The following is a 25,283-nucleotide window of genomic DNA, read 5'->3' as shown; positions in this document are numbered from 1 at the left end:
CAATATTTTGAAGGGACACTTCCACTCCTATGTTCATTGCAGCACTATTTACAATAATACAACTATGGAAACAACCTAAGTGCTGGAAAACAGATAAGTGGATTGGGAGGTGTGGTATATATACACCATAGAATAATACTCAATGATCAAAAAATATAAACTTATGCCATTTGCAGAAACACTGATGGAGCTGAAAGGGATTATGCTCAGTGAAATAACTCAGAACTATAAAGATAAAAACCAGCTGGGGTAATTTATATGTGGAATATAAAGAAATGGAGACCAATTAAAAAATAATAAAATCGGACAGACCGGGCGTGCAGGGGAGCGCGTCCCCTGCACCAGCATTTTGCAGCAGGGACCTTTCTTTGCTGGAGACTGTGTGAAACAAGCAGAAGGCTCACCGAGGAGCCAGAGGTAATCTGGGAGGCTTGCCCATTCCGGGCGCCTTCTAGCCTGCAGTCCCAGCCCAGAGGGGAGCGGCATCCAAAGGTGGGGCAGACCTAGCGTGCAGGGGAGCGTGCCCAGCACCGGCATTTGCAGCAGGGACCTTTCTTTGGTGGAGACTGTGTGAACCCAGCAGAAGTTCCCCAGAGGAGCCAGAGGTGAGCTGGGAAGGTCACCCAAGATGCCGGCCAGTACCAGCAACACAGTGTCACAAGGAATACGGCAAATTAGAAAACAGGCAGTACGGAGTAGAAAAACCACATGCAACCCAGCAACTCCTCAGCAAAAAAGCACACCGCAAAAAGAAAACCATCTACCAGATTGCAACGACAGTAACTTGGAAGAACTTCTAAGCCTTCCAGATAGAGAATTTAAAATTGCTGTGATTAAAAAACTGACAGAAGTCATAAAGGAAAACAATGATAAGGGGAAAATAATTAATGAACAGAAGAATGAAATGGAGTCCCTAGAGAGGGAAGTAAAAGAAATGCAGGGGATCAAAGAATTAATGGAGACGCTAAAGAACTCTGGGAAAAGCAATGAAAGCAGAATAGATGATATGGAAGAACGAATAAGTACTCTTGAAGACACAGAAATAAAAAGAAATAAAACAGAAAAGGAAGGAGAAGTACGAAGGAAAAAGACCAAAGAAAGACTTCGGGAACAATCTGACTCCATGAGGAAAGGAAATATAAGAGTTATAGGAATCCCAGAAGGAGAGGAGAGAGATGTAGGAACAGAGAAAATATTCAAGGATATAATTAAAGAGAACTTCCCAAATGCGAAGAAGGAGCTGAAAATTGATATACAAGAAGCAAGAAGAACACCAAACTTCCATGACGAAAGGAAAAATACAGCAAGACACATAATAGTAAAGCTCCCAAGAATCCAAGGCAAGGAAAAAATAATGAAACTGACAAGAGGGAAGAAACAGATAACATTCAAAGGGAAACCAATCAGACTGACATCAGACTTCTCTGAAGAAACACTACGGGCAAGGAGAGAGTAGAGGGACATAGTCAACAGACTCCAAGAAAACAGATGCCAACCAAGAATACTCTATCCCGCAAAGCTCTCCTTCCTCTATGAAGAAAGAATAAGGACCTTCCCATACAAACAGAAACTCTGGAATTTTATTACAACTAAACCCCCACTCCAAAAAATACTACAAGGAGTCCTAAAGCCAGAACCTCAGAGGGACAAATAACAACAAAAGAAGGCAAAAAAAAAGTTATTAAAAGAATAAATAAATAAAATCAAAGGAAAGACAGACACAATGGCAAATACAGATGCTAACATATCAATACTAACTCTAAATGTAAATGGACTAAACTCTTCAATAAAAAGACACAGAGTTGCAGCCTGGATTAAGAAACAAAACCCAACCTTTTGCTGTCTCCAGGAAACACATTTAGCTGCAAAAGATAAAAATAGACTCAAAGTTAAAGGATGAAAAACAATTCTACAAGCAAATGGACCAAAAAAGAAGGCAGGAACAGCTATACTCATATCAGATAAAGAGATTTCAAACTTAAAAAGATTAAAAGAGACCCCAGTGTTCATTACATTATGATCAAGGGGACAATGCTTCAAGAAGAAATAACACTCATTAACATATATTCACCAAACAAAGGAGCACCAAAATATATCAGACAACTATTGGCATCTCTGAAAACAGACATCAGAGAAAACACATACGTAGTGGGAGACTTCAACACACCACTATCAACAATGGATAGATCAACAAGACAAAAAATAAGTAAAGACACTAAAGCTCTAAATAAGGATCTAGAGTGCTTGGGCTTAAGAGACAAACATAAAACACTAAACCCAAAAAAATCTGAGTATACATTTTTCTCAAGCGCACACGGATCATTCTCCAGGATCGATCATATACTGGGGCACAAGACAAACATCAACAGATACACCAAGACTGAAATCATACCAACCATCTTTTCTGACCATGAAGGCATCAAACTAGAAATAAACCATAAAAAGAAGGCAAGGTACTCTCCTACCTCATGAATATTGAAACCCACACTACTGGAAGTCCACTGGACTAACAAGGAGATAAAAGAAGAAATTAAAAAATTCTTTGAATTGAATGACAAGGAGGACACCAATTTCCTAAATGTATGGGATGCAGCAAAAGCAGTAATAAGAGGAAAATATATAGCAATAGATGCTCACATCAAGAAACAAGAAAGAACTCAAAGAAACAACCTAATCTCGAAGCTCAAAGATCTAGAAAAAGAACAACAAAAAAACCCCAAAACCAGTAGAAGAAAAGAAATAATAAAAACCAAAGCATAAATAAATGAAATTGAAACTAAAAAAACAATCCAAAAGATCAATGAAACCAAGAGCTGGTTCTTTGAAAAAATAAATAAAATAGATAAACCCCTAGCCAGGCTCACAAGGGCAAAAAGGGAGAAAGCACAAATAAACAGGATAATAAATGAAAGAGGAGAAATCACAACAGACACAGCAGAAATCAAAAGAATAATTAATAACTACTATGAACAGTTATATGGAAACAAGTTCAACAATCTAGAGGAGATGGACAAATTCCTACAACTCTACAATCACCCAAAGCTAGATAAAGAAGAAATAGAACACCTAAACAGACCAATTACAATTAGCGAAATTGAAATGGTAATCAAAAACCTCCCCAAAAACAAAATCCCAGGACCTGATGGATTTACAAATGAATTCTACCAAACATTCAGAGACGAATTGGTGCCTATCCTTCACAAACTCTTCCAAAAAATTGAGAAGGAAGGTATAATACCTAACACGTTCTATGAAGCCAACGTTACACTAATACCAAAACCGAACAAGGACAACACAAACATAGAAAACTATAGGCCAATCTCCCTAATGAACACTGATGCAAAAATCCTCAATAAAGTTTTAGCTATCAGAATCCAACAGTGTATACATAAGATAATTCACCACGACCAAGTAGGATTCATTCCAGGGACACAAGGATGGTTTAACATCCGAAAATCAATCAACGTTATCCAACACATCAACAAAAAGAAATATAAAAACCATATGATAATATCAATAGATGCTGAGAAATCTTTTGACAAAGTGCAACACCCATTCATGGTAAAAGCCCTTGAAATTCTTGGGATACAAGGAACATACCTCAACATCATAAAGGCCATCTATGACAAGCCAACAGCCAGTATCATTCTCAATGGTGAAAAGCTGAAAGCATTTCGATTAAGATCTGGAACAAGACAAGGATGTCCACTCTCACCACTGCTTTTCAATATAATACTGGCAGTCCTAGCCAGGGAAATAAGACAAGAGAAAGACATCCAAGGAATCCAAATAGGAAAAGAAGAAGTCAAACTATCACTATTTGCAGATGATATGGTAATATACATAGAGAACCCCAAAAACTCCATAGAAAAACTAATTAAACTCATCAATCAGTTCAGCAAAGTGGCAGGATACAAAATCAACATGCAAAAGTCAGTAGCCTTCCTATACACTAACAATAAATCTGAAGAAGAAGAAATGAAAAAAAAAACATCCCCTTTATTATCGAAACAAAAAAAATCAAATACTTGGGAATAAATCTAACAAAAGAGGTAAAGGACCTTTACAAAGAAAACTATAAAACACTGTTAAAAGAAATAGAAGAAGATACAAAGAAATGGAAAGACATCCCCTGCTCATGGATTGGAAGAATAAACATTATTAAAATGGCCATCCTACCAAAAGCAATATACAGATTCAATGCTATTCCAATAAAAATTTCAATGTTATTCTTCAAAGAAATAGAACAATTATTGATGAAATTCATATGGAATCACCAAAAACCCCAAATAGCCAAAGCTCTCCTGTAAAAAAAAAGAAGGGAATGGAGGCATCACACGCCCAGATTTCAGGCTATACTACAAAGCCATAATCATCAAAACTGCATGGTATTGGAACAAGAATAGACACACATACCAATGGAATCGAATAGAAAATCCAGAAATAAACCTACAGATCTATGGTCAACTAATCTTTGACAAAGGAGCAAAGAATATGCATTGGACCAAAGAAAGTTTGTCCAATAAATGGTGCTGGGAAAACTGGGTCGCTACATGCAAAAGAATGAAGCTTGACTACTATCTCACACCATACACAAAAACCAACTCAAAATGGATTAAAGAACTAGACATAAAACCTGAAACCATAAAATACATAGAAGGAAATGTACGCGAAACACTACGGGATATGCACATCAAAGAAATCTTACAGACACATCACCCAAAGCAGTGATAGTGAAGGCAAAGATAAACAGCTGGCACTACATCAAATTAAAGAGCTTCTGCACAGCAAAAGAGACAATAACAAAAACAAAGAGAACCCCACCAACTGGGAGAACATTTTTGCACACAACACTAATGATAAAGGATTGATCACAAAAATCTGCAAAGAGCTGTTGAGACTCAACAACAACAAAGAAAATAATCCAGTCAAAAAATAGGCAAAAGAGCTAAAAAGAAACTTCTCTGAAGAGGAAATGCAAATGGCCACCAGGCATATGAAAAAATGTTCAACATCACTTGTGATCAGGGAAATGCAAATCAAAACTACCATGAGATACCATCTTACACTAGTGAGAATGGCACATATTAAAAAAACTAGCAACAACAAATGTTGGCGAGGTTGTGGAGAAAAAGGAACTCTTCTGCACTGTTGGTGGGAGTGCAAACTGGTCCAACCACTATGGAGAGCTGTGTGGAGATTTCTGGACCTACTAAACATAGAGCTTCCATATGATCCAGCAATTATACTCCTTGGTATTTACCCAAAGGACACAGAAACATCAATTCCAAAGAACACCTGCACCCCTATGTTTATAGCAGCACCATTTACAATAGCTAAGCTTTGGAAACAGCCCAAAGGCCCAAAAATAGATGACTGGATCAAGAAGATGTGGTACATATATACCATGGAATATTACTCAGCATTCAAAAAAGATAAACACATGCAATTTGCAGCAACATGGATGGCGCTGCAAGGGATCATGCTCAGCGAAATCAGCCAGAAATAAAAAGAAAAATACCGGATGGTCTCACTCATAGCAGGAATCTAGAAAACTTAAATAAGGGACCAGGAAAATGAATAACTCTAAGAAAGTGAATCAAAATCAACAAAAATCTATGAACCAGAGATACTTTTGGGGGGGTGGGTTGTGGGAGGGGAGGGATTGGGGTCAAAATGGGGGGGTTGCAATTGTATGGGGAATATAAACATAAAATTTATTATTAAAAAAAAATCATTACTCTGCCAGATTATTTGGTTCTGGCGACAAAGAGCACTGAAAACACCTTTGGGAATCATTTCAATGTTCTTACTTTACATCTGAAATAATGAGGTTATTGTACCCTTGTTCTAGGAGACTACTCGACCCCTTGATATAGGGGTCAACATCGAAAGTCACCAACAACTGAATAAAGATGTACTTTGCTAATAAAAAAAAATAAAAAATAATAAAATCGATAACATGTTCTTAAAATAAGAATTGAAGGTGTGTAAAGCGGAAGAGATGATAAAAATAAAAAAAATATATTATAAGATGTCCGAGTGTTCATAATTAATAAGAATAAAAATATCTGTATTGATAACAAAATTTTCAATTGCTTAATTTTCTTCACTCAATTAATTATATATTTCCCAATTTTATTATACCCAGTCACTTATACAACTATGTGATTTTTGTATTACAACATCACACCCTCATATGTGCACTTAGCTCACTCACCCTCCACTAAGTTCCAGTGCCAACAACCAATCACCTTCAGTCCCCAGTACTCTGCTATCTGTGCCAGACTTCTCATGCTAAAAGGAATTTTGTTCTGAGATGATTTATTAATCAGATTGTCACTGACTTAGGTTTCTGGATCTCAGACATCCAATATTAAATATTTTATAAATAGAGCTGCCCACAGGCCATGCACAGCTGTCAAGAAAGATCAATAGCAGTGAACTTATCCAGTTGCAAATACAGGTTTATAACTCAGAGCTAAAATTTTAAGTGAAGATATTAGTAGCCATGCAAAGGAAAATGAAGTCTTACAATCTTTTCCTTTTCATTTAGGTCACATGACTACAGTAGGTGTGTTTGGGCAACGTCTCCCATATGGCGTTATGGTAAAAATTGTATCCTTCTTACTAGACTGTTGCTTTGATCACCCACAGAGAATAGCTTTAAGCTATGTTCATAATAAACAGTCATAAATGTTTGTGGAATCAAGATCAATTGACAAGTGAATGGAAGCAAGAAAAATTTCAAAATATGAACATTTACACAATTCCTTTGGCAATACTATTTATCACAGGAATTCTGTATCAGAGGAGTAGTAACTTCATAACATTAGACTTGGAAGTGATATTTATTTATTTAAGATTTTATTTATTTATTTATACAAGCACTGGGTACAGTCAGAAGTGCGGGAGGGTGAGAGAATTTACCAGAGCCAGAGCGGGGAACAGAACAGGCAGACTGACGAAATACACTGCGAGGGGAGCAGTGGGCGCAGGAGGAGAGGTCTGTGCACCATGTGGGAACCTTGCCAGTGGCTGGGGATTGAACTGGCGCTGCAGAGGCTGTGGGCAGCCTCTGCGCCACCAGGGGAGGCCCTGAAGTGATATTTATTGCAAGTTCATAGGTCATGGGTCCAGAAACAGAACATCTATGCAGATATTCCCAACGCAAAATGCAAGAAGTGGTGTGGAATCAACTTTGTATCACATACTACCTCATCTCTAAAAACTATGTTAATAATTCTGTATGAGTTGCTAAGGCAGCAAAAGCAGTAATAAGAGTAAAATATATAGCAATACAGGCTCACATCAACAAACAAGAAAGAACTCAAAGAAACAAACTAATCTCACATCTCTAAGAGTTAGAAAAAGAACAACAAAAAACCCCTAAAATCAGTAGAAGAAAGGAAATAATAAAAATCAAAGCAGAAATAAATGAATTGGAAATTAAAAAAACAATCCAAAAGAACAATGAAACCAAAAGTTGGTTCTTTGAAAGAATAAACAAAATAGACAAACCTCTAGCCAGGCTCACAAATTAAAAATGGTAGAAAACACATATAAACAGGATTATGAATGAAAGAGGAGAAATCACAACAGACCCAGTAGAAATCAAAAAAATAACCAGAGATTACTATGAACACTTATATGGAAACAAATTCAACAACCTAGAAGAGATGGACAAATTCCTAGAATGATATAATCATCCAAAGCTGAACAAAGAAGAAATAGAACAGCTAAACAGACCAATTACAAGAAGTAAAATTGAGGCAGTAATCAAAGCACTCCCCAAAAACAAAAGTCCAGGCCCAGACAGCTTCACAAATGAATTCTACCAAACGTTCAGCAGTGAATTAATTCCTATCCTTCACAAACTCTTTCAAAAAATTGAAAAAGAAAGAATACTACAAAATACGTTCTATGAAGCCAACATTACACTAATGCCAAAACCAAACAAAGACAGCACAAAAAAAGAAAATCACAGGCCAGTCTCTCTAATGAACACTGATGCAAAAATCCTCAACAAAATCCTTGCCAACAGAATCCAACAATGCATCAAAGGGATAGTACACCATGGTCAAGTGGGATTCATCCCAGGGGCACAAGGATGTTTCAACACAAAAGACCCCCTGGAGCCCCAGTTCTTATATGTCCTTCAATTCTTAAGGGGCTAGCAGATGTCTGAAGATGGGGACAGAGGCACCACTGCAGTGAATTTCTTGGATCCAAACTGCATTTCCCCAGACTCACTCAGTCTGCTTGCTTCAGGCTGAATTTTTTGCCTCTGTTATTACTCTGTTGGCCTCATGCACCTCTTGCCCACAGTCAGGGCTGTTTTCCTTATCATTATTTTAAAATTGCAGGATGAGAAAACACAGGCATTGCCCATTTCTCTCTATGCATCTGCTTTAAAACATGATTTTTGTGCATTTGTTTCTGTCATACTAATTGCTGCAAATTGAATTGAACACAGCTCTGTCTCAGCAGTTAGCATAGCATAGGCACTGCAGCTGAGGAGCTCTAATCTGATCATGCCCTGAGGCCCCTCAGACTTCCTGGCACTTTGATTAGGAATCTTATGGCTTTCTCCAACACTGGGAGCTTTTCTTCAAATGAAGATGCTATCAGATTTTACAAGAGAAAGATATTAGTATGATAAGAATATGTATTGAAGAAGTGAATGACACTGAGTAAAAACCTTAAATAATAGTAGTTTCAGGAACCAAACTTTTCTAATTTTAGTATATGTGTCCTAAAAGCAAGCACCTGGTAACCAAGTCTTAAGGACTGCTCATATCATTGTGCTGTTATATAATAAATTGTATTAAAATGAATTCTGTAAATCTACTCCTTTATTAAAGTTTTATTCACTGATTTTTCTTATTTCATTGATGTAGTCATGGTCTGTATTATTTTTTTACTAAGAATTCTCCAAATGGGTGTTAAATTTATATGCTTAAAATCAAATAGTTTTAAAGGCACTACTACCACCTGTTGAATGTGAAAGCTAAAGAAACAGTAGGGAAATTTTGACCAGGAAGTTGCCAGTGCAAGAAATAGAGGAGTAAATCAGACCACAGAATTACCTACCTAGTCCAATTCTCTCATCAGCAAAAGAAAAGCCTGTTTATCTTGCAACTTCTTGCCTCCAGTTTAGCATAGCTAGCGAATGGAGCTCAAATGGAACTTAAAGTACTCACATACAATACCTGCCAGTATGCTGGACTTTTGGACATCATTTGATCTGAACTTCTACTTACACCTACAGATTTTCATTTCTTTAAAAAAAATTTACTTTCCTCCAAAGTCAGTAATCATATATACGATCCCTTATTTTGTTTCCAATATTGTATTTATATCCCAGTGATAACATTTATCACATCCACATGAATATTTAGAATCAAATTTGTGGCCACTCTCTAGAAAATACAAAGTATATTATGATATGCCTTTTGTGTACTGATCCTTGTGTTTATTTTTTCATGTCCTTAGTCCTCACCATGTATTTTCAAATCTAACTCACTTTTTTGAAAGGTGATTATAGTATTAAAAATAATGTTAGGGGGCCTCCCCGGTGGCGCAGCGGTTGAGCGCTGGGTTGCGAAGCTGCCCACAGCCTCTGCAGCGCCGGTTCAATCCCCGGCTGCTCCCCGGCCACTGGAGAAGGGTCCCACGTGGCGCGCAGACCTCTCCTGCCACCTGCTGCTCCCCTCAGCAGTGTACTTCGGTCCTTCTGCCTGCTCTGCTCCCCGCTCTGGCTCTGGTGAATTCTCTCACCCTCCCGCGCTTCTGACTGTACCCAGTGCTTGCATAAATAAATAAATAAATAAATCTTAAAAAAATAGTAATGGAAAAATGATATTTAAAAAATATAATAATAATAATATTAGGTCGGGCCTCCCCTGGTTGTGCAAGTGGTTGAGTGCAGTGCTGTGAAGCTGTCCGCAGCCTCTGCAGCGCCCGTTCAATCCCGGTCTGTGAGGGTCCCACATGGCGTGGCATACCTCTCCTGTCGTGCCCCCTGCTCCCCTCCCTCAGTTGTGTATTTCGTCAGTCTGTCTGTTCTGTTTCCCGCTCTGTCTCTGCTGAATGTCCTCCTGCGCATCTGGCCTGTACCCTGGTTCTTGTATAAATAAATAAATAAATACATACATACATAAATACATAAATACATAAATACATAAATAAATCTTAAAAAAATAATATTAGGATCTTTCTATCACATTTTTACTTTCCCCATTCTGGGCAATGTGATCCCTGAGGGTCAAGTCAATGTATTGTGGTTAATATGGTGGTGAGAAGGGAAGAAAGTGGTAGTGAAGCTGGAATGGAAACTTGAGACTAGAATGTAAGTGGCCTTGCATGCTATGTTTGAAAGAATTGACATTAACTGGAAGTAGTGAGTATCTTGCTGGACTGACCTGGTCAAATCTTAATTTTAAATATATATGGAAGAAAATGAAACTAATGACCATGAAGAGGCGGTTTTGATGGGAAAGAGGATGTGAAGGCTCAAAAGAGCAGAAGCAGTAAGAACGGGAAATAGGAGAGTGAATGGCTTTGAGAGCTGCTTAGAGAAAAATTATGGAGAATGGCAGGAAAAGTGAGGAGAAAGGGGAGAAATTAATTCTGACTAGTATAGTTGGTAAATCAATTCATGGAGGTAAGTAGGGGAAATGAGATTGAGAGTTTACAGAAGGATGCAGAGTTCATTTGAGGAAATACTGATTTAGAGGTGTGCATGAAACTTGTAGGTGGAAATGTCTAGCAGACTGTTGGAAATACTATTTTCATCTCTCTGAGACAGCAGTCACCAATTTGGTTGAAGCAAGAGAGCTTCAAATTCACCTTTAGAAGAACTTCAGGAAACATAGACATAAATGAATGAAAAGTAGAAAAAGAACTCAGGAAAAGAGATTGAGGAGAAAAGCAAAAAGTAAGGTAAAAGGCAAGGAAAAAGCAGATGATATAAAAAACTGCTTGAGAGATACAGAGAGATTTAACCAACATAAAATAGCAGATCAAAGTTTCCAAACACACAAAACTTCTTGCCTTAACAGACTTCAGTGCTCCTCAAAAGTCCTTATCCTGTCCTTGTATGTTGTCATATTCCCACTTCCAAATTTCACCACTTACTTCCCCAAGTGTCCTACTTTATTTTTTCCCAGTCATTGTTAGGGGATAAATTTCTCTTCTACAACAATACCGGGGGAGAAAAAGAGCTTATCAAATCTGAAATACTTAAATCTCTTACTCTTACCCCTTCCCCAACACATTCCCGTTTCCAGTCCTAGGCAACCACTGGTTTGTTTGCTGTCTCTTTAGATTTTCCCCATCTGAAAATTTATTGCATATTCAATATGTAGACATTTGTGCCTGGCTTTTTTTCACTTTGCATAATGTTTCTGAGGTTTAGTCATGCAATCTCTATCAAAGTGTCAACAGAATTCTTCAAGGAAATAGAGCAAACATTATTAAAATTTATATGGAACCAGAAACAGAACCCAAATAGCAATAGCAAACTTGACAAAAAATGAAGATGAATGTTGCTATCATGCTCCCAAACTTCAAACTATTCTGTAAGACTATAGTAGTCAAAGCAGTATGGTATTGGGAAATAACTAGACAAAATTAGGTAAATAACAACACAAGAAAATATAATAAACAAGACAATTTCAAAGATACAGAAGATATCTGATAAAGATGTTAGGTAAACGTAGGGAAATACTTTTAAAAATTTATTCATAAGACTAAGAATATTGTTCAATCAGTTGTCTTAAAATGCAATCATTTTCTTTTTAAAAAAACTTGAAAATTCTTGGGGAAGGAAATTCTATGGGGACTCAATCTGAGGGGGTGGGGGGAAGCAAATATTGTTTAAAAGTTAAAAAATGTAAAAAAAAAAACTTGAATGTTAACCTTTAGTGTGTCAAGACAAGGTAATCTACAAAATATAGTTCTCATTGTTCTCTAACAAAGTAAAACTTCAACTTCCAAGTCTTCATTAATATACATATTTTGATTTCATGTACACTATACTATACTGCCTTCCCTACAAAAACACTTGAAAAATGATATACCTATAATAAAGTGATTTATCTTATTCATCAACAAAAATGTATGCTTAAATTAGTAGCACACATTAAAAAACACAACCAAAATTTCTCAAAATATTCATACTAACCTTGGTTAACTGTAAAATAATTAGGATCCCAACATACAGAGGACATTTTTGAGGGATCTCACTGGATGCTTCCCTAATATTCATTTCTTTTTCCACAATATTTAAATTAAAGTAACATTGCTTTACAACACTGTAAATGATTCAGAAATAGAGGATCCCACCTCTTCAAGTAGATACTACTGCACCACACCCACCAGCAAGGTCCTCATAATCCTCCTTCTTTGTCCATTGTACCGATCTTCTTTCTTCTCTAATCTTCACCTGTCTCTCTGGTAACCTCAGATTTTCAGTCACATTTCTAGGATTTGTTTTTGGTTTGGTGTTGTCTGGCTCTTTGTTTCATCTCTCTATATTCTACATATGAGTGAAACCACGAAGTATTTTTTCCCTTTCTGGCTTATTTTACTTAGATTATCCCCTCCAGAAACCTCACACTGGAGGGAACTTAGAAAATTCATTCACTGTGTCAAGAGTTGTGTCTATAAGAAGGATGCAACAGAAAACTACTGGAGCTTTCTCTTCCCAATGATATAATTTTATAGAACTATTTTTCATTTTCTTGGGCACAAGAAAATCACTGAGCTACTCCAAAAATTTTAATCAAGCATGAAGTTTATTTATTTTCTTCATGAAACACCAGATTTCACTTGGAAAGGACTATAGAATAGTCCTTACACTAATTAAATACAACCATTTTGATGATAATGGGCTAATATGATTATCTCTTCATCAGTTGCTCTATTAATTCATTTATTAGATACTATTAGAATCATCATTAAACCAGGAATGAATTTTTATCCTTACAATGAATTAAATCTGGTTTTAACCTAGTACAGGAAAAAGAGACAATATTATGATTTTTTAACTTTCAAGAAAGAAAGCAATACATGAAAAATAATGTAGGATACATTTTTAGCTTGATAAAATTTTAAAATTAACTGTACAATAAAAAAAGTTCATGGAGAATCCAAGTTGATTTTGCCAGGGCAATGATATGGACAACAATATCCAGAGAGAAAAAATTCTATCTTCTGTAACCACTAACAATTTATAGAGTGGTTAAGTGCTTTACTGGCTGTTTGCCATATATTTAGATGACCCTGTTAAATCTGAATATTTCAGCCAATTATCTTTGTAAATGAAATTTATGAACAGCATTTAGTGTTCATTTTTAAATAGATATGCATTAACTCAGTCTCATCAAAATCAATCAGACTACTAGAGAACTAGAATTTTCTCATGGAAAAAAGGTTGGGAAGGAAGTAAGAAAAGACACTTGATTCTAAAATAATTCAAATTAATAGAACTAAGTAGGTAAATAGTAAATAAGTTGATGATAATTTTATTGTTACATTCCTGTCCACAAGTGTTTATAATTAAAAGAACTTAAGATTTACCTCTGATAGTCTGTAATTAGCAGAAAAAATATGTAAGATCACCTTAAAAAGACCTCATGGCTGAGGCATTTGGTGGCACAAGGGGTTAAGTGTCAGCACTATGAAGCAATCCACATTACTGCAGCAGTTTAATACCTGGTTAGGGAGTTGACCCACGTGGTGCAGCGACCTCTCCTGTCTCACCCACTGCTCCCCTCAGCAGTGTATTTCAGTCAGTCTGCCTGTTCTGCTCTCCATTCTATCTCTGGTAAATCCTCCCACCCCATGCATCTCTTGCATGTACCCCAGGTGTTTCTTTTTTATTTTAAGATTTATTTATTTATTTATACAAGCACTGGGTACAGTCAGAAGCGCTGTAGGGTGAGAGAATTCACCAGAGCCAGAGCGGGAGCAGAACAGGCAGAAGGACTGAAGTACACTGCTGAGGGGAGCAGCGGGCGTGGCAGGAGAGGTCTGCGCACCATGTGGGACCCTCGCTGGTGGCCGGGGATCGAACTGGCTCTGCAGAGGCTGCAGGCAGCTTTGCAGCCCAGTGCTCAACCGCTGTGCCACCAGGGGAGGCCCTACCCCAGTTCTTATATGCGTAAATAAATAAATAAATAAAAATAATTCCAACCTAGCTAAGCCATATATCTTCTTCCTACTTGAAGGTCCCACTCTGCACTGGGTTATGTTGAAAGTAGAAAGAACTTTTGAAGAAGAATATGAATCCTTTGGAAGCTCTTTCAGACACAGCAAATTTAAGTGGGTGGGGCTGGAGTGGAAAGAAAGGGAAGAAGTATCTTTCTCCTTCCATTCCATTCACTCTAGAGGTTGCTCATTCACTCAGTAAATATTTACTGAGCATTTTCCATGCTCCACGGACTCAATCTATAGCAACAGTTCCCTCCATCCTGCAGCATGCTTCTTTTTTAACCCATCTTTAACTAATACAACATTTACATCAGTGCAGTTTCTTGACCATTTCTAATATGCACCTACTTAGCATCTTTGTCATCTTTCAATTCTATTTTTTTTAATTACCCACTGAACACTGCAAAGGGCCCTTAAAAGTTCATCAGGGCAAGAAGCTAATTCACCTGAGAAGATGGAGAAGGTAGAAAGGCAATGGAAACTTAAAGTTTGTGTCCCTTGCACAAATAGTTGGTCTATGGTATGTTTACTAGATTTAAGTCATTCTCCCTGCTTGCCATCATTAAACCTCTGACTGGAATGGTGAACATAAAAAACAGACAACGAAAATTGACTACAATAACCTTAATTGTCTGTAATACAACATACTTTATTCTAAAACCTGGAACTCTTCAGATAGCCTAAAAAAGTCTATAGAAGCTTAAAAATAATCGTTTAGTAAATATGGATTTTATGTGCTGTGGAATCATTCTAAATATGGATTTTATGTGCTGTGGAATCATTCTAGAGAATGCAGTTAGTATAACTTGAATGTAGAGAATGTAGTTGTATAACTTCCAATAATTTTCATTACTATTTCCTCAAATATTATTCTGTCAGATTTTTCAATTTATTCTAAATTTAGTATGGCATTAAACATTCTCTTTCTCATTGGGGAAGTAAATGTTCTCAAGAATAAATAGATTGGGGGGCCTCCCTGGTGGCTCAGGCAGTTAAGTGCAGCGCTGCAAAGCATCCACAGCCCCTGCAGCGCCGGTTCGATCCCCGCAGGCCTCAGAACAACCCACATGGTGAATAAGTCTTCTCCTGTCTTGCCCGCTGCTCCCCTTGGCAGTGTATTTCATCATTCTGCCTGTTCTGTTCCCCGCTGTGTCTCTGGTGAATCCTCTCTCCCTCCTGTGCATCTGGCCTGTAACCTGGTTCTTGTATAAATAAATAAAAAATAAATAAAATAAAAGTGGATAATTAAAAAAAAAGTAAATAGATATTAAAGCATTTCTCTTCTTATACATTTAGCATCCCCAATTTATTATCCACTTGTATCTTATCAAATGTCCCTCTCTTTCTGTTCTACACACTTTTTGAAATTTATTTTCAGTAGAATTTATCAACTGGTATTATATATTATAAAAAAAAACAAGAGAAATTTCCCTTTGATTCTTTCCTTGTGACTAGAAGCAAACATTTTCTGTTGTTAGAGTCCCAAGACCAACTCACCTATCAAAAAGTTCTCCTCCTGTGACGAGTTCTAGGACCAGACTGATTTCTGTAGGGGTTTCAAATATCTCTTTAAGTTTTATCTAGAGAAGTGGAAAAAAAAAGAGTATCACAAATTCTTTATTTTCATCATTCTTAGAAATACTAAAATAGCACTATCTGTGCTAGCAATATGTTAAGGATTCCTGTGCTAGTAATATTAAGGATTCCTGATTCTAGACCAGGTAGCCATTTTTCACTCTAGTTGTTTTTATCATTTACCTCATGTTTCCTTAAATACCTTTATAAGTTTTTGTATTTTCTTTTGGACAGTTGAAAGATTGCTGCCTTGGAAACACTTCCTACAATTTGTCAAAGCATTTCAATTTCAGAATTGCTCCAAGACTAATAAACAAATGCAACCAACTAAAAAAAAAAAATCCTAAAATATTTGAGGGCATCTTGTTTCTAGAGATGCAAATGCCTCTTTGTCCTGGGAAGGAACTTGAAATTTGGAGTCTGAATCACAACAGGGCCAAATTAAAGTCTGTTTGTATAGAAAAGGCAGTTAAAAAGTTGTTGGTGGATAGAGGGCCCCTCAGAAAAGTAGTAGTAATAGTGCTTTGATTGACCACAATAAGATTTTCTTTACACACAGATAATGCATTCACTTTTGGAATTTTCCTTAATACATCTGAAAATCTAGAGACTAGACTCGATCTACATTTGTGTAAAATTCCTCATTGGCTTCTCTTTGGAAGAACAAAAGAAGTTGAACAATGTAAAAGAAGTGATCAAATCTGGCAAATTTTATTTTCTACTCAAGTCTTTTCTACCCTAATTATAAGCAGAACTCTGGGGCCTCCCTGGTGTTTCAGGGGTTAAAGACACAGAGCTGTCAAGCAATCACCAGCCACTACAGCACCAGTTTGATCCCTGGGCCAGCCAAGGAGCTGACCCACATGGCATAAAAGACCTCTCCTGTCTTGCCCACTGCTCCCCTCACCATTGTATTTCAGTACATCTTCCTGTTCCGTTCCCCACTCTCTCTGGTGAATCCTCTCACCCCCAGCACCTGTGGCTTATACCCCAGTACTTGCATGCATAAATAAATCTTTTAAAAAATTAAAATATAAGCAGAACTCTGATTCTGTCCAGGCAAATGATGTCCCTTGCCTTGAATTGTGGATCATTGTTGATTTAAGATCCTTATGACAACCTTGTTCCCCAACTTCCCAGCCTCCAAGCAGTTAAGGATGATGTAATCAGTTTTGCACATTAAAATTATAAGAGAATTCTGCTATAGCTGAAAACTCTGGAAAATGTTTTACTCTTTTCATCAAACTCTCCTAGTGAGAACTTTCCAGGTCTCAATGTACAAACAGGTGGATGATGTCTCTGAAGAGCTGAAACAATGTTAGCAACTGCCTCCCCTCTGATTTTTGATAATATAAGAAAAATACTTCTTTAGACTACTATATTCAAGTTTTCTGTTATTATAATATAATGAATCACTAGCTCACATATTAAGTTGTATGCACTTTGCCTTGAGCCCAAGCATTGTAGGTCATTCTCTTGAACACCACAACTCTATCAAAAATTAAGTTATCATTAATTATCATTTATGTAAGTAGGTAACTCAATTCCAAAAAATAAGTTATAGCTTGGAAAATAATATTATTCTTTTCACTTCACTGGCCCAAGAAAGCTATTCAGCAGACCTTTTCCTCAGTGCTTTTGTCTGGATATAGTCTAAAGCAGAGCTTCTGAGGACATTTTATTTTCCCCATTCCGATAAATCATTTATTTGAAACTTCACATTGTTTCTGAATTATATACTCTATCAAAGAAGACTGAAATGATTTTGAAAAGCAATGCATTTTCTTCATAGGCTTTTTCAGCAATGGATATTTATAAGATAACCATATATTAATAAGAAAAAGTCATTGAATTATTGGAACAAAAAATTCTCCAAATTAAAGACATAATTTTATGCATAAAAAAAAGATGGCATACCTTGCGGCTCTGTCTATTTTGAAACTCGTTCAAGGAATGTTATTTCAATCTTTACTCAGCTATAGAATTTTAAAAAATGTGATCCTATGAGGATGAGAGCTAAGCCATGATGACTACTGTTGATAGAAGATTCAGCTTCTCATCATCCACTACTCAGGATGAACAATAAAGAACAAAAATCCCATGCTATAATTCTGGAGATTAATTGAAATAGTAGGTTAAAAACCACTTACAATATTTGGATGTGAGAGGCGAAGAAGAACTCCTATCTCAGTTCTTACAATTTTTTTGTCCACCTAAAAAGCAAAATAAAAGAGACTGAAAGAAACTCCCATTTTAGCAGAGAATCAGAAACAATAACCACCTAGATGAATCAGGTAATTATCAAAGGTTAATTCTTTAGCTTTATATTGTGTCTCCTTGCCCTGCTCCCCTTTTTTCAACTGTATGTCTTTCCTCTCTACTTTAGATAAAAAGTAGAACAAGGAGCTTCCTGGTGCCATAGAGGTTAAGATTCAGTGCTATCACCATGATGGCCTCAGTTTGATCCCTGGCCAGGGAGCTAACCCACATGGCCAACAGATTTCTCCTAGCTCACTAGCTGCTCTCTTCAACAGTGCATTTCAGTAGAGCCACCTTTTTTGCTCCCTACTCTGTCTCTTGTGAATCCTCTTACCCCTGTACTCTGACCTACACCCCAGTTCTTGTATGCATAAATAAATAAAAAATACATCTTAAAAAAAAAAACAGCTAGAACCAGTTATGAATATGGAGTCACAACTTGTTAGAGCTCTTGCATGGCTTTTTCTTATCAAAGGTCATCACTATCCTCACTTGGAAAATTTTATTTCAAACTATTCTTCCTTTTCTTTCTTTCTTTGATACATCCCTGCTAAAACCCAGTGGAACTGTCAATCACAATCACTGCCTTTCTAGCACAGAAATGAGCATGTAGCCTGGTCTATCCAATCAGAAAACTCTATTTCCCAATCAGCATGATTAGGTTGGAGATACCCACCAGCCTCATGTCATACCAACATCCTCCTTAGAAGTTTTTCTAATAAGCAAGAAGAGTTACTCTCTTTTTCCCTGAAACTGTGAAGCAAATGAGAATAGAATCTGCCACTACCAGTTACCTTTTGTGACACCATATGGAGACCACTAAACTGCAAATAATGCCAACACACACATACACACATACACACACATGCACACACGCACACACACACACATACACATTGTTTTTCCACTAGATTTGGTTATGTATCAGCTAGTTTGGCCTTTGAACTTTGTCATTAAATGAGATACTAAAGTTCCTTTTCTACGTGAGTTATTTAGAGGTTTAGCTTAAGTTCATTATTTGCGATTAAGGAAGCCTGGAAAGAAAGTTTTTTGTGTTTCCTCTCCCAATACAATTCATTAATAATTTTTTTTTTATGCTTTATTTATTTGTTTGCTGGTTTTGTTTGTTTGTTTTGTTTATACATGCACTGGGTACAGTCAGAAGTGCGGGAGGGTGAGAGAATTCACCAGAGCCAGAGCGGGGAGCAGAGCAGGCAGAAGGACCGAAGTACACTGCTGAGGGGAGCAGCGGGCGGCAGGAGAGGTCTGCGCGCCATGTGGGACCCTCCTCCGGTGGCCGGGGAGCAGCTGGGGATCGAACCGGCGCCGCAGAGGCCACGCGGTTTCGCAACCCAGCGCTCAACCGCTGCGCCACCGGGGAGGCCCCAATACAATTCATTAAAGCAATGTATAGATAATACCTGCACAGTGGTCTATGTGCAGGCCTCACTAAGCTGTGTGGGCATAAGCAAGAGACTGCTTCACAGTGACTTCTACCCTGTAAACCAGATCTCCTAAAAAGGAAGAGAGGGCCTGAGGAGAAAGACGACCACATTTCAATGGTAATAAGCACAAATTTTTAAGGAGATCACAATTATTCATTTACTTTTTATTCTCTAAGGAAAATATTAAACAACAAAACAAACTCTTTGAAATATTTTTTTAAAGTCTGTTTAATCTCTATTGCAGTAAATGTGTATAGCTATTTAGGAGTCTCAATAATTAACACAGAGAACTTGCAAAGCTCAAATGATTTAGAATCACTATTCCAGAAAATTTAATGTTATACAGTTGAACATAATAGAAAGAAAAGAACATTATTTTAGTAATACTTAAATGAATGAAATCTGTGAATATTCTTTCTTTTCCTTTGAATGTTGGAAACCAATTTCAATGGTCACAGGTGGTGATTTCAGTAGAAGTTGAAAAGATGAAGCAGAAAATAATCATAAAAGGAGAAACTTAGGGGAAAATGGGGCAATGAAAAAACCATCGATCCAAAGAGAAAACTGAGAGATGAAACTTGGACTACAAGTCAAAGTGATGACAATCAAGGAAATCACCAGAGGGTTGAGCTGAAAGGCAGAAATGAACCAAAAGGAAATGGACAGACAAGTGACTAAGATAAGACTGAGGTCAGAAAATCTTTCCCAGGTAGACTAGTGGAGGGACATCAGCTGTCATGTTTTACATGAAGTTTAGAGCTTCCTAGGCACCCCAACTTCCGGGGCTGTTTCCTCCAAAGGTGTCTGTTGGAGGCCACACAGGTACGCATTATGACATGATCTCACATCTTTCAAATACTCCCCTTGTTCCAGGAGTTGGTGTTTCCTTCTCACTACTGATTCCCCCCTCTAATCTCTTGTGGAGCACAGGAAAGACCTGACGTTGTCTGAATCCTGACAATGTCTCTCAAAATGAGCGACGTTTTCCGAGAAAGTAACTGTGAAGCAAGCCATAAAAGTCCATGGGCAGTTATCTGAACAGTCATCATTGACACCTGAAATTAGCTTCCAGGTACTACTATAATTGGTATCTTGAGACACACCCACCAGTGACTTTAACAAACCAACATTATAACAATATTGAAACCCATAAAACTCACTTTTAATAACTACAAAATACCTGGAAGAATAGTAATTTTATATTACTAGGAATTTTTTAATAAATATTTATTTATTTATGCATACAAGAACTGGGATACAGTCCAGAGGTGCAAGGGGTGAGAGGATTCGCCAGAGTGGGGAACAGAAGTGACAGACTGAAATACATGGTGAGACAGGAGAGGTCTGCTGCACCATGTGTGTATCTGCCTCCCTGGCGGGGGAGCTAACTCTTGCTGCAAAGGCTGGAGATAGCTTCATAGTGCTGTGCTTAACCCCTTGTGCCACCAGGGAGGTCCTCACTGGGAATTTTTAATTATTAAAAGATATATTACTAAAATTCCAACTTACGGGATGTATTTTAACCAGATTCTTCAGACAACAAATGTGAGGCAAAGAACTGGTTATTGTTTGGAAAGTACAAATCCAAGGAGTGAGGGTGAGTAAAAGGGAAGTGTGACAAGGTAAAAGATATCACAACATAGTAAGCACACTGGTTTCTGTAACACAATGAGCTGCATAGACACAGAAGGTTATATTGGCAGGTGCATCCAGTAGGGACATGACACTTCTCCAAAGGAGCCGGAGCAACCACCATGCCTTGAAAAGTTCTTGGAAAGGAAGAAGGAGGAGAAATTTACCTGCCCAGAAGTCCCCTTCTGTTGTTTACTATTGGTAAAATTTGACCCCGTAGTCTTACCTTTCCCCTACATGTCCAGTCTCATTGGCAGTTACTTATGATGGCTTATATGACTTAAAATGTCATATCTCATTCAAGTCCAGAAGAGACTTAAAGAGCTAAGAATCTTAGCTATGCTTCTGCTGCACACAAAGTCAAGCCCCATGAAATGGCCAACAGGCAACCAGATCTCGTTGGTCTGGAAGATGGACAGTCAGAAGGAACCTGAGGGGCCCATGAGAGTTTTGTCCAATCTCAGGGCATTCTTGGGATTTAGCAATCACAAGGTAATTCAAGATGACAGCAGTGGGATCAAAATCCTGCTTCCCTAATGTGTTTTACTGCTAATCAGAAAGAGCTTTGATGAAAGAACTGACATGACAGAAAGAATGCTGTCTCCAATTAACATTCTTTGTGCCTTTGCTCTAGTTGCCACTACAAAATGGATAATCCTCAAATGGTTTGGACACAAGGGATTTTTCTTTAAAATCTTATTTTAGTCTCTCTTCTTAAAGCAAACTATTTTTTTAAATAAAGTTTATTTTTATATTCCCCATACAATTGCAATCCCCTTATTTTGACCCCAATCGCTCCCCTCCCCGCCCCCCACTCTATGGGTAGAGTGTCTCTGGTTCATAGTTGTTTGTTGATTTTGATATTCACTTTCTTATAATTATTCTTTTTCCTGGTCCCTTATTTAAGTTTTCTAGATTCCTACTGTGAGTGAGACCATCAGGTATTTTTCTTTTTCTTTCTGGCTTATTTCACTGAGCATGATCCCTTCCAGCGCCATCCATGTTGCTGCAAATTACATGTGTTTATCTTTTTTGAATGCTGAGTAATATTCCATGGTGCATGTGTACCACAACTTCTTGATCCAGTCATCTATTTTTGGGCATTTGGGTTGTTTCTAAAGCTTAGCTATTTTAAACAGTGCTGCTATAAACACAGGGGTGCAGGTGCTCTTTGGAGTTGATGTTTCTGTGTCCTTTGGGTAAATACCTAGGAGTGGAATTGCTGGATTATATGGAAGCTCTATGATTAGTAGGTACAGAAATCTCCACACAGCTCTCCATAGTGGTTGGACCAGTTTGCACTCCCACCAGCAGTGCAAGAGAGTTCCTTTTTCTCCACACCCTCGCCAACATTTGTTGTTGCAAGTTTTTTTAATATGTGCCATTCTCACTGGTGTTAGATGGTATCTCATGGTAGTTTTGATTTGCATTTCCCTGATTACAAGTGATGTTAAACCTTTTTTCACATGCCTGTTGGCCATTTGCATTTCTTCTTCAGAGAAGTTTCTTTTTAGCTCTTCTGCCCATTTTTTGACAGGATTATTTTCTTTGTTGTTGTTGAATCTCATCAGCTCTTTGCAGATTTTTGTGATCAGTCCTTTATCATTAGTGTTGTGTGCAAAAATATTCTCCCAGTCGGTGGGGTTTCTCTTTGCTTTGATATTGTCTATTTTGCTGTGCAGAAGCTCTTTAATTTGATGTAGTCCCACCTATTTATCTTTGCCTTCACTATCACTGCTTTGGGTGATATGTCTGTAAAGACGTCTTTGATGTGCATATCTACCACATAGGATTCATGCCAGGGACACAAGGATGGTTCAACATCTGAAAATCAATCAATGTTATCCAACACATCAACAAAAAGAAATGTAAAAACCGTATGATAATATCAATAGATGCTGAGAAAGCTTTTGACAAAGTGCAACACCCATTCATGATAAAAGCCCTTGAAATTCTTGGGATACAAGGAACATACCTCAACATCATAAAGGCCATCTATGACAAGCCAACAGCCAGTATCATTCTCAATGGTGAAAAGCTGAAAGCATTTCCATTAAGATCTGGAACAAGACAAGGAAGTCCACTCTCACCACTGCTTTTCAATATAATACTGGAAGTCCTAGCCAGAGCAAAAAGACAAGAGAAAGACATACAAGGAATCCAAACAGGAAAAGAAGAAGTCAAACTATCACTATTTGCAGATGATATGATAATATACAGAGAACCCCAAAAACTCCACAGAAAAACAAATTCAACTCATTAATCAGTTCAGTAAAGTGGCAGGATACAAAATCAACATGCAAAAGTCAGTAGCCTTCCTATACACAAACAATAAATGTGAAGAAGAAGAATCAAAAAAACATCCCTTTTATTATCGAAACAAAAAAAAAAATCAAATACGTGGGAATAAATCTAACAAAAGAGGTAAAGGACCTATACAAAGAAAACTATAAAACACTGTTAAAACAAATAGAATAAGACACAAAGAAATGGAAAGACATCCCCTGCTCATGGATTGAAAGAATAAACATTAAAATGGCCATCATACCAAAAGCAATATACAGATTCAATGCTATTCCAATCAAAATTTCAATGTCATTCTTCAAAGAAATAGAACAATTATTGATGAAATTCATATGGAATCACCAAAAACCCCGAATAGCCAAAGCTCTTCTGGAAAAAAAAAAAAAAGAAAAAGAAGGGAATGGAGGCATCACACTCCCAGACTTCAAACTATACTACAAAGCCATAATCATCAAAAGTGCATGGTTTTGGAACAAGAACAGACACACAAACCAATGGAATTGAATAGAAAATCCAGAAATAAACCCACAGATTTATGGTTATCTAATCTTTGACAAAGGAGCAAAGAATATGCATTGGAGCAAAGAAAGTCTGTTCAATAAATGGTGCTGGGAAAACTGGGTCGTTACATGCAAAATAATGAAGCTTGACCACTACCTCACACCATACACAAAAATCAACTCAAAATGGATTAAAGAACTACACATAAGACCTGAAAACATAAAATACATAGAAGGAAATATAGGCGAAGCACACTAACTATTCAAAAAAATATTTTCTTTTGTCCTCAAATCACTTTTGAAAGAGAAATTTTAATGATTTTACATATTTTCAATATAAAATATACTTTCTGAAGATCATATATAAGAAAAAATTAATAAAACAATTTCACGAAAGTAATTCTGCAGATTTCATAGTTTCAAAATACAAAGCAAATCAAGATTCCTTAAAGATTCCTTAATATTGAACAAACTCTCCACTTGGCTGGCTGCCTCCATAAAGGGGAACAAAAGAAAGGGGTAAGAGGTATAATTCTAGAGTAACATCAGAGATGGCTCCACTATTGGAAGATAGTTGATCAAATATTGACCTTTCATTAGATATGCAACAAATATAAAAGTATGGGGGGGGCTCCCCTGGTGGTGCAGTGGTTGAGTGCTGGGCTGTGAGGCAGCCCACAGCCTCTGCAGCACCGGTTTGATCCCTGCCCGGCCGGCTAGGGTCCCACATGGCACACAAAACTCTCCTGCCGCGCCCGCTGCTCCCCTCAGCAGTGTCTTCTGTCCATCTGCCTGTTCTGCTCCCCACTCTGGCTCTGGTGAATTCTCTCACCCTCCTGCACTTCTGACTGTACCCAGTGCTTGTATAAATAAATAAATCTTTTTAAAAAAAGTTAAAAAAAAACTACATGGGGGCTGAGAAGTTTGATGAGAAAGAGGAAGGATTGAAAGCTTATGAAAAAGAAAGTAATGAGGACTTAAGAAAAGAAAAAAAAATCTGCACTGTGAAATGACACATGAGAGACAGAGGTGGCGAATGCACTGGAGAAGAAGGAAGGGGCTGTGGCACCAGATTTCTGTTGGTCTTGAGCTACTCGGTTACTGATGCAATGAGAGTCCCAACTCTGGAACTTGATATGCTCTTGCTAACTTGGAGTGGACTATGGAAACATAGACCACAGTCCTACTTGTTCTATGATTCAGTCAAGTAGAATTTCCACATAAAATACTCAGCCTCATCTCATGTACTTTATATGAATTTAAAACATAAACCTTGTTTTGTCCCTCTATTCTTTTTTTAATGTATTAGGTGCATTTATTTTTTTGTTCTTAACAATGACTAGAGAATATG

General features: G+C 37.4%; 1 protein-coding gene across 1 annotated transcript in view; it reads right to left on the bottom strand.

Moving 5' to 3' along the window:
• CAMK4 (calcium/calmodulin dependent protein kinase IV) overlaps positions 1 to 25,283 on the bottom strand; it is a gene marked incomplete at its 3' end in the record, with an annotated part of 295,191 nt that overhangs the window by 81,174 nt on the left and 188,734 nt on the right. The window contains exons 3-4 of the mRNA XM_084233227.1: positions 17,943 to 18,005; positions 15,715 to 15,797 (exon numbers count right to left, since the gene is read on the bottom strand). Of these exons, the coding sequence (XP_084089353.1) occupies positions 15,715 to 15,797; positions 17,943 to 18,005 (146 nt within the window). The remainder of the gene's footprint in view (positions 1 to 15,714; positions 15,798 to 17,942; positions 18,006 to 25,283) is intronic.

The sequence above is a fragment of the Talpa europaea genome (genome assembly GCF_964194135.1).
Source record: "Talpa europaea genome assembly, chromosome: 5".
NCBI classification, from domain to species: Eukaryota; Metazoa; Chordata; class Mammalia; order Eulipotyphla; family Talpidae; genus Talpa; species Talpa europaea.
The sequence above is the reverse complement of the archived record's forward strand: the minus strand, read 5'-3'. Positions and strand labels throughout refer to the sequence as shown.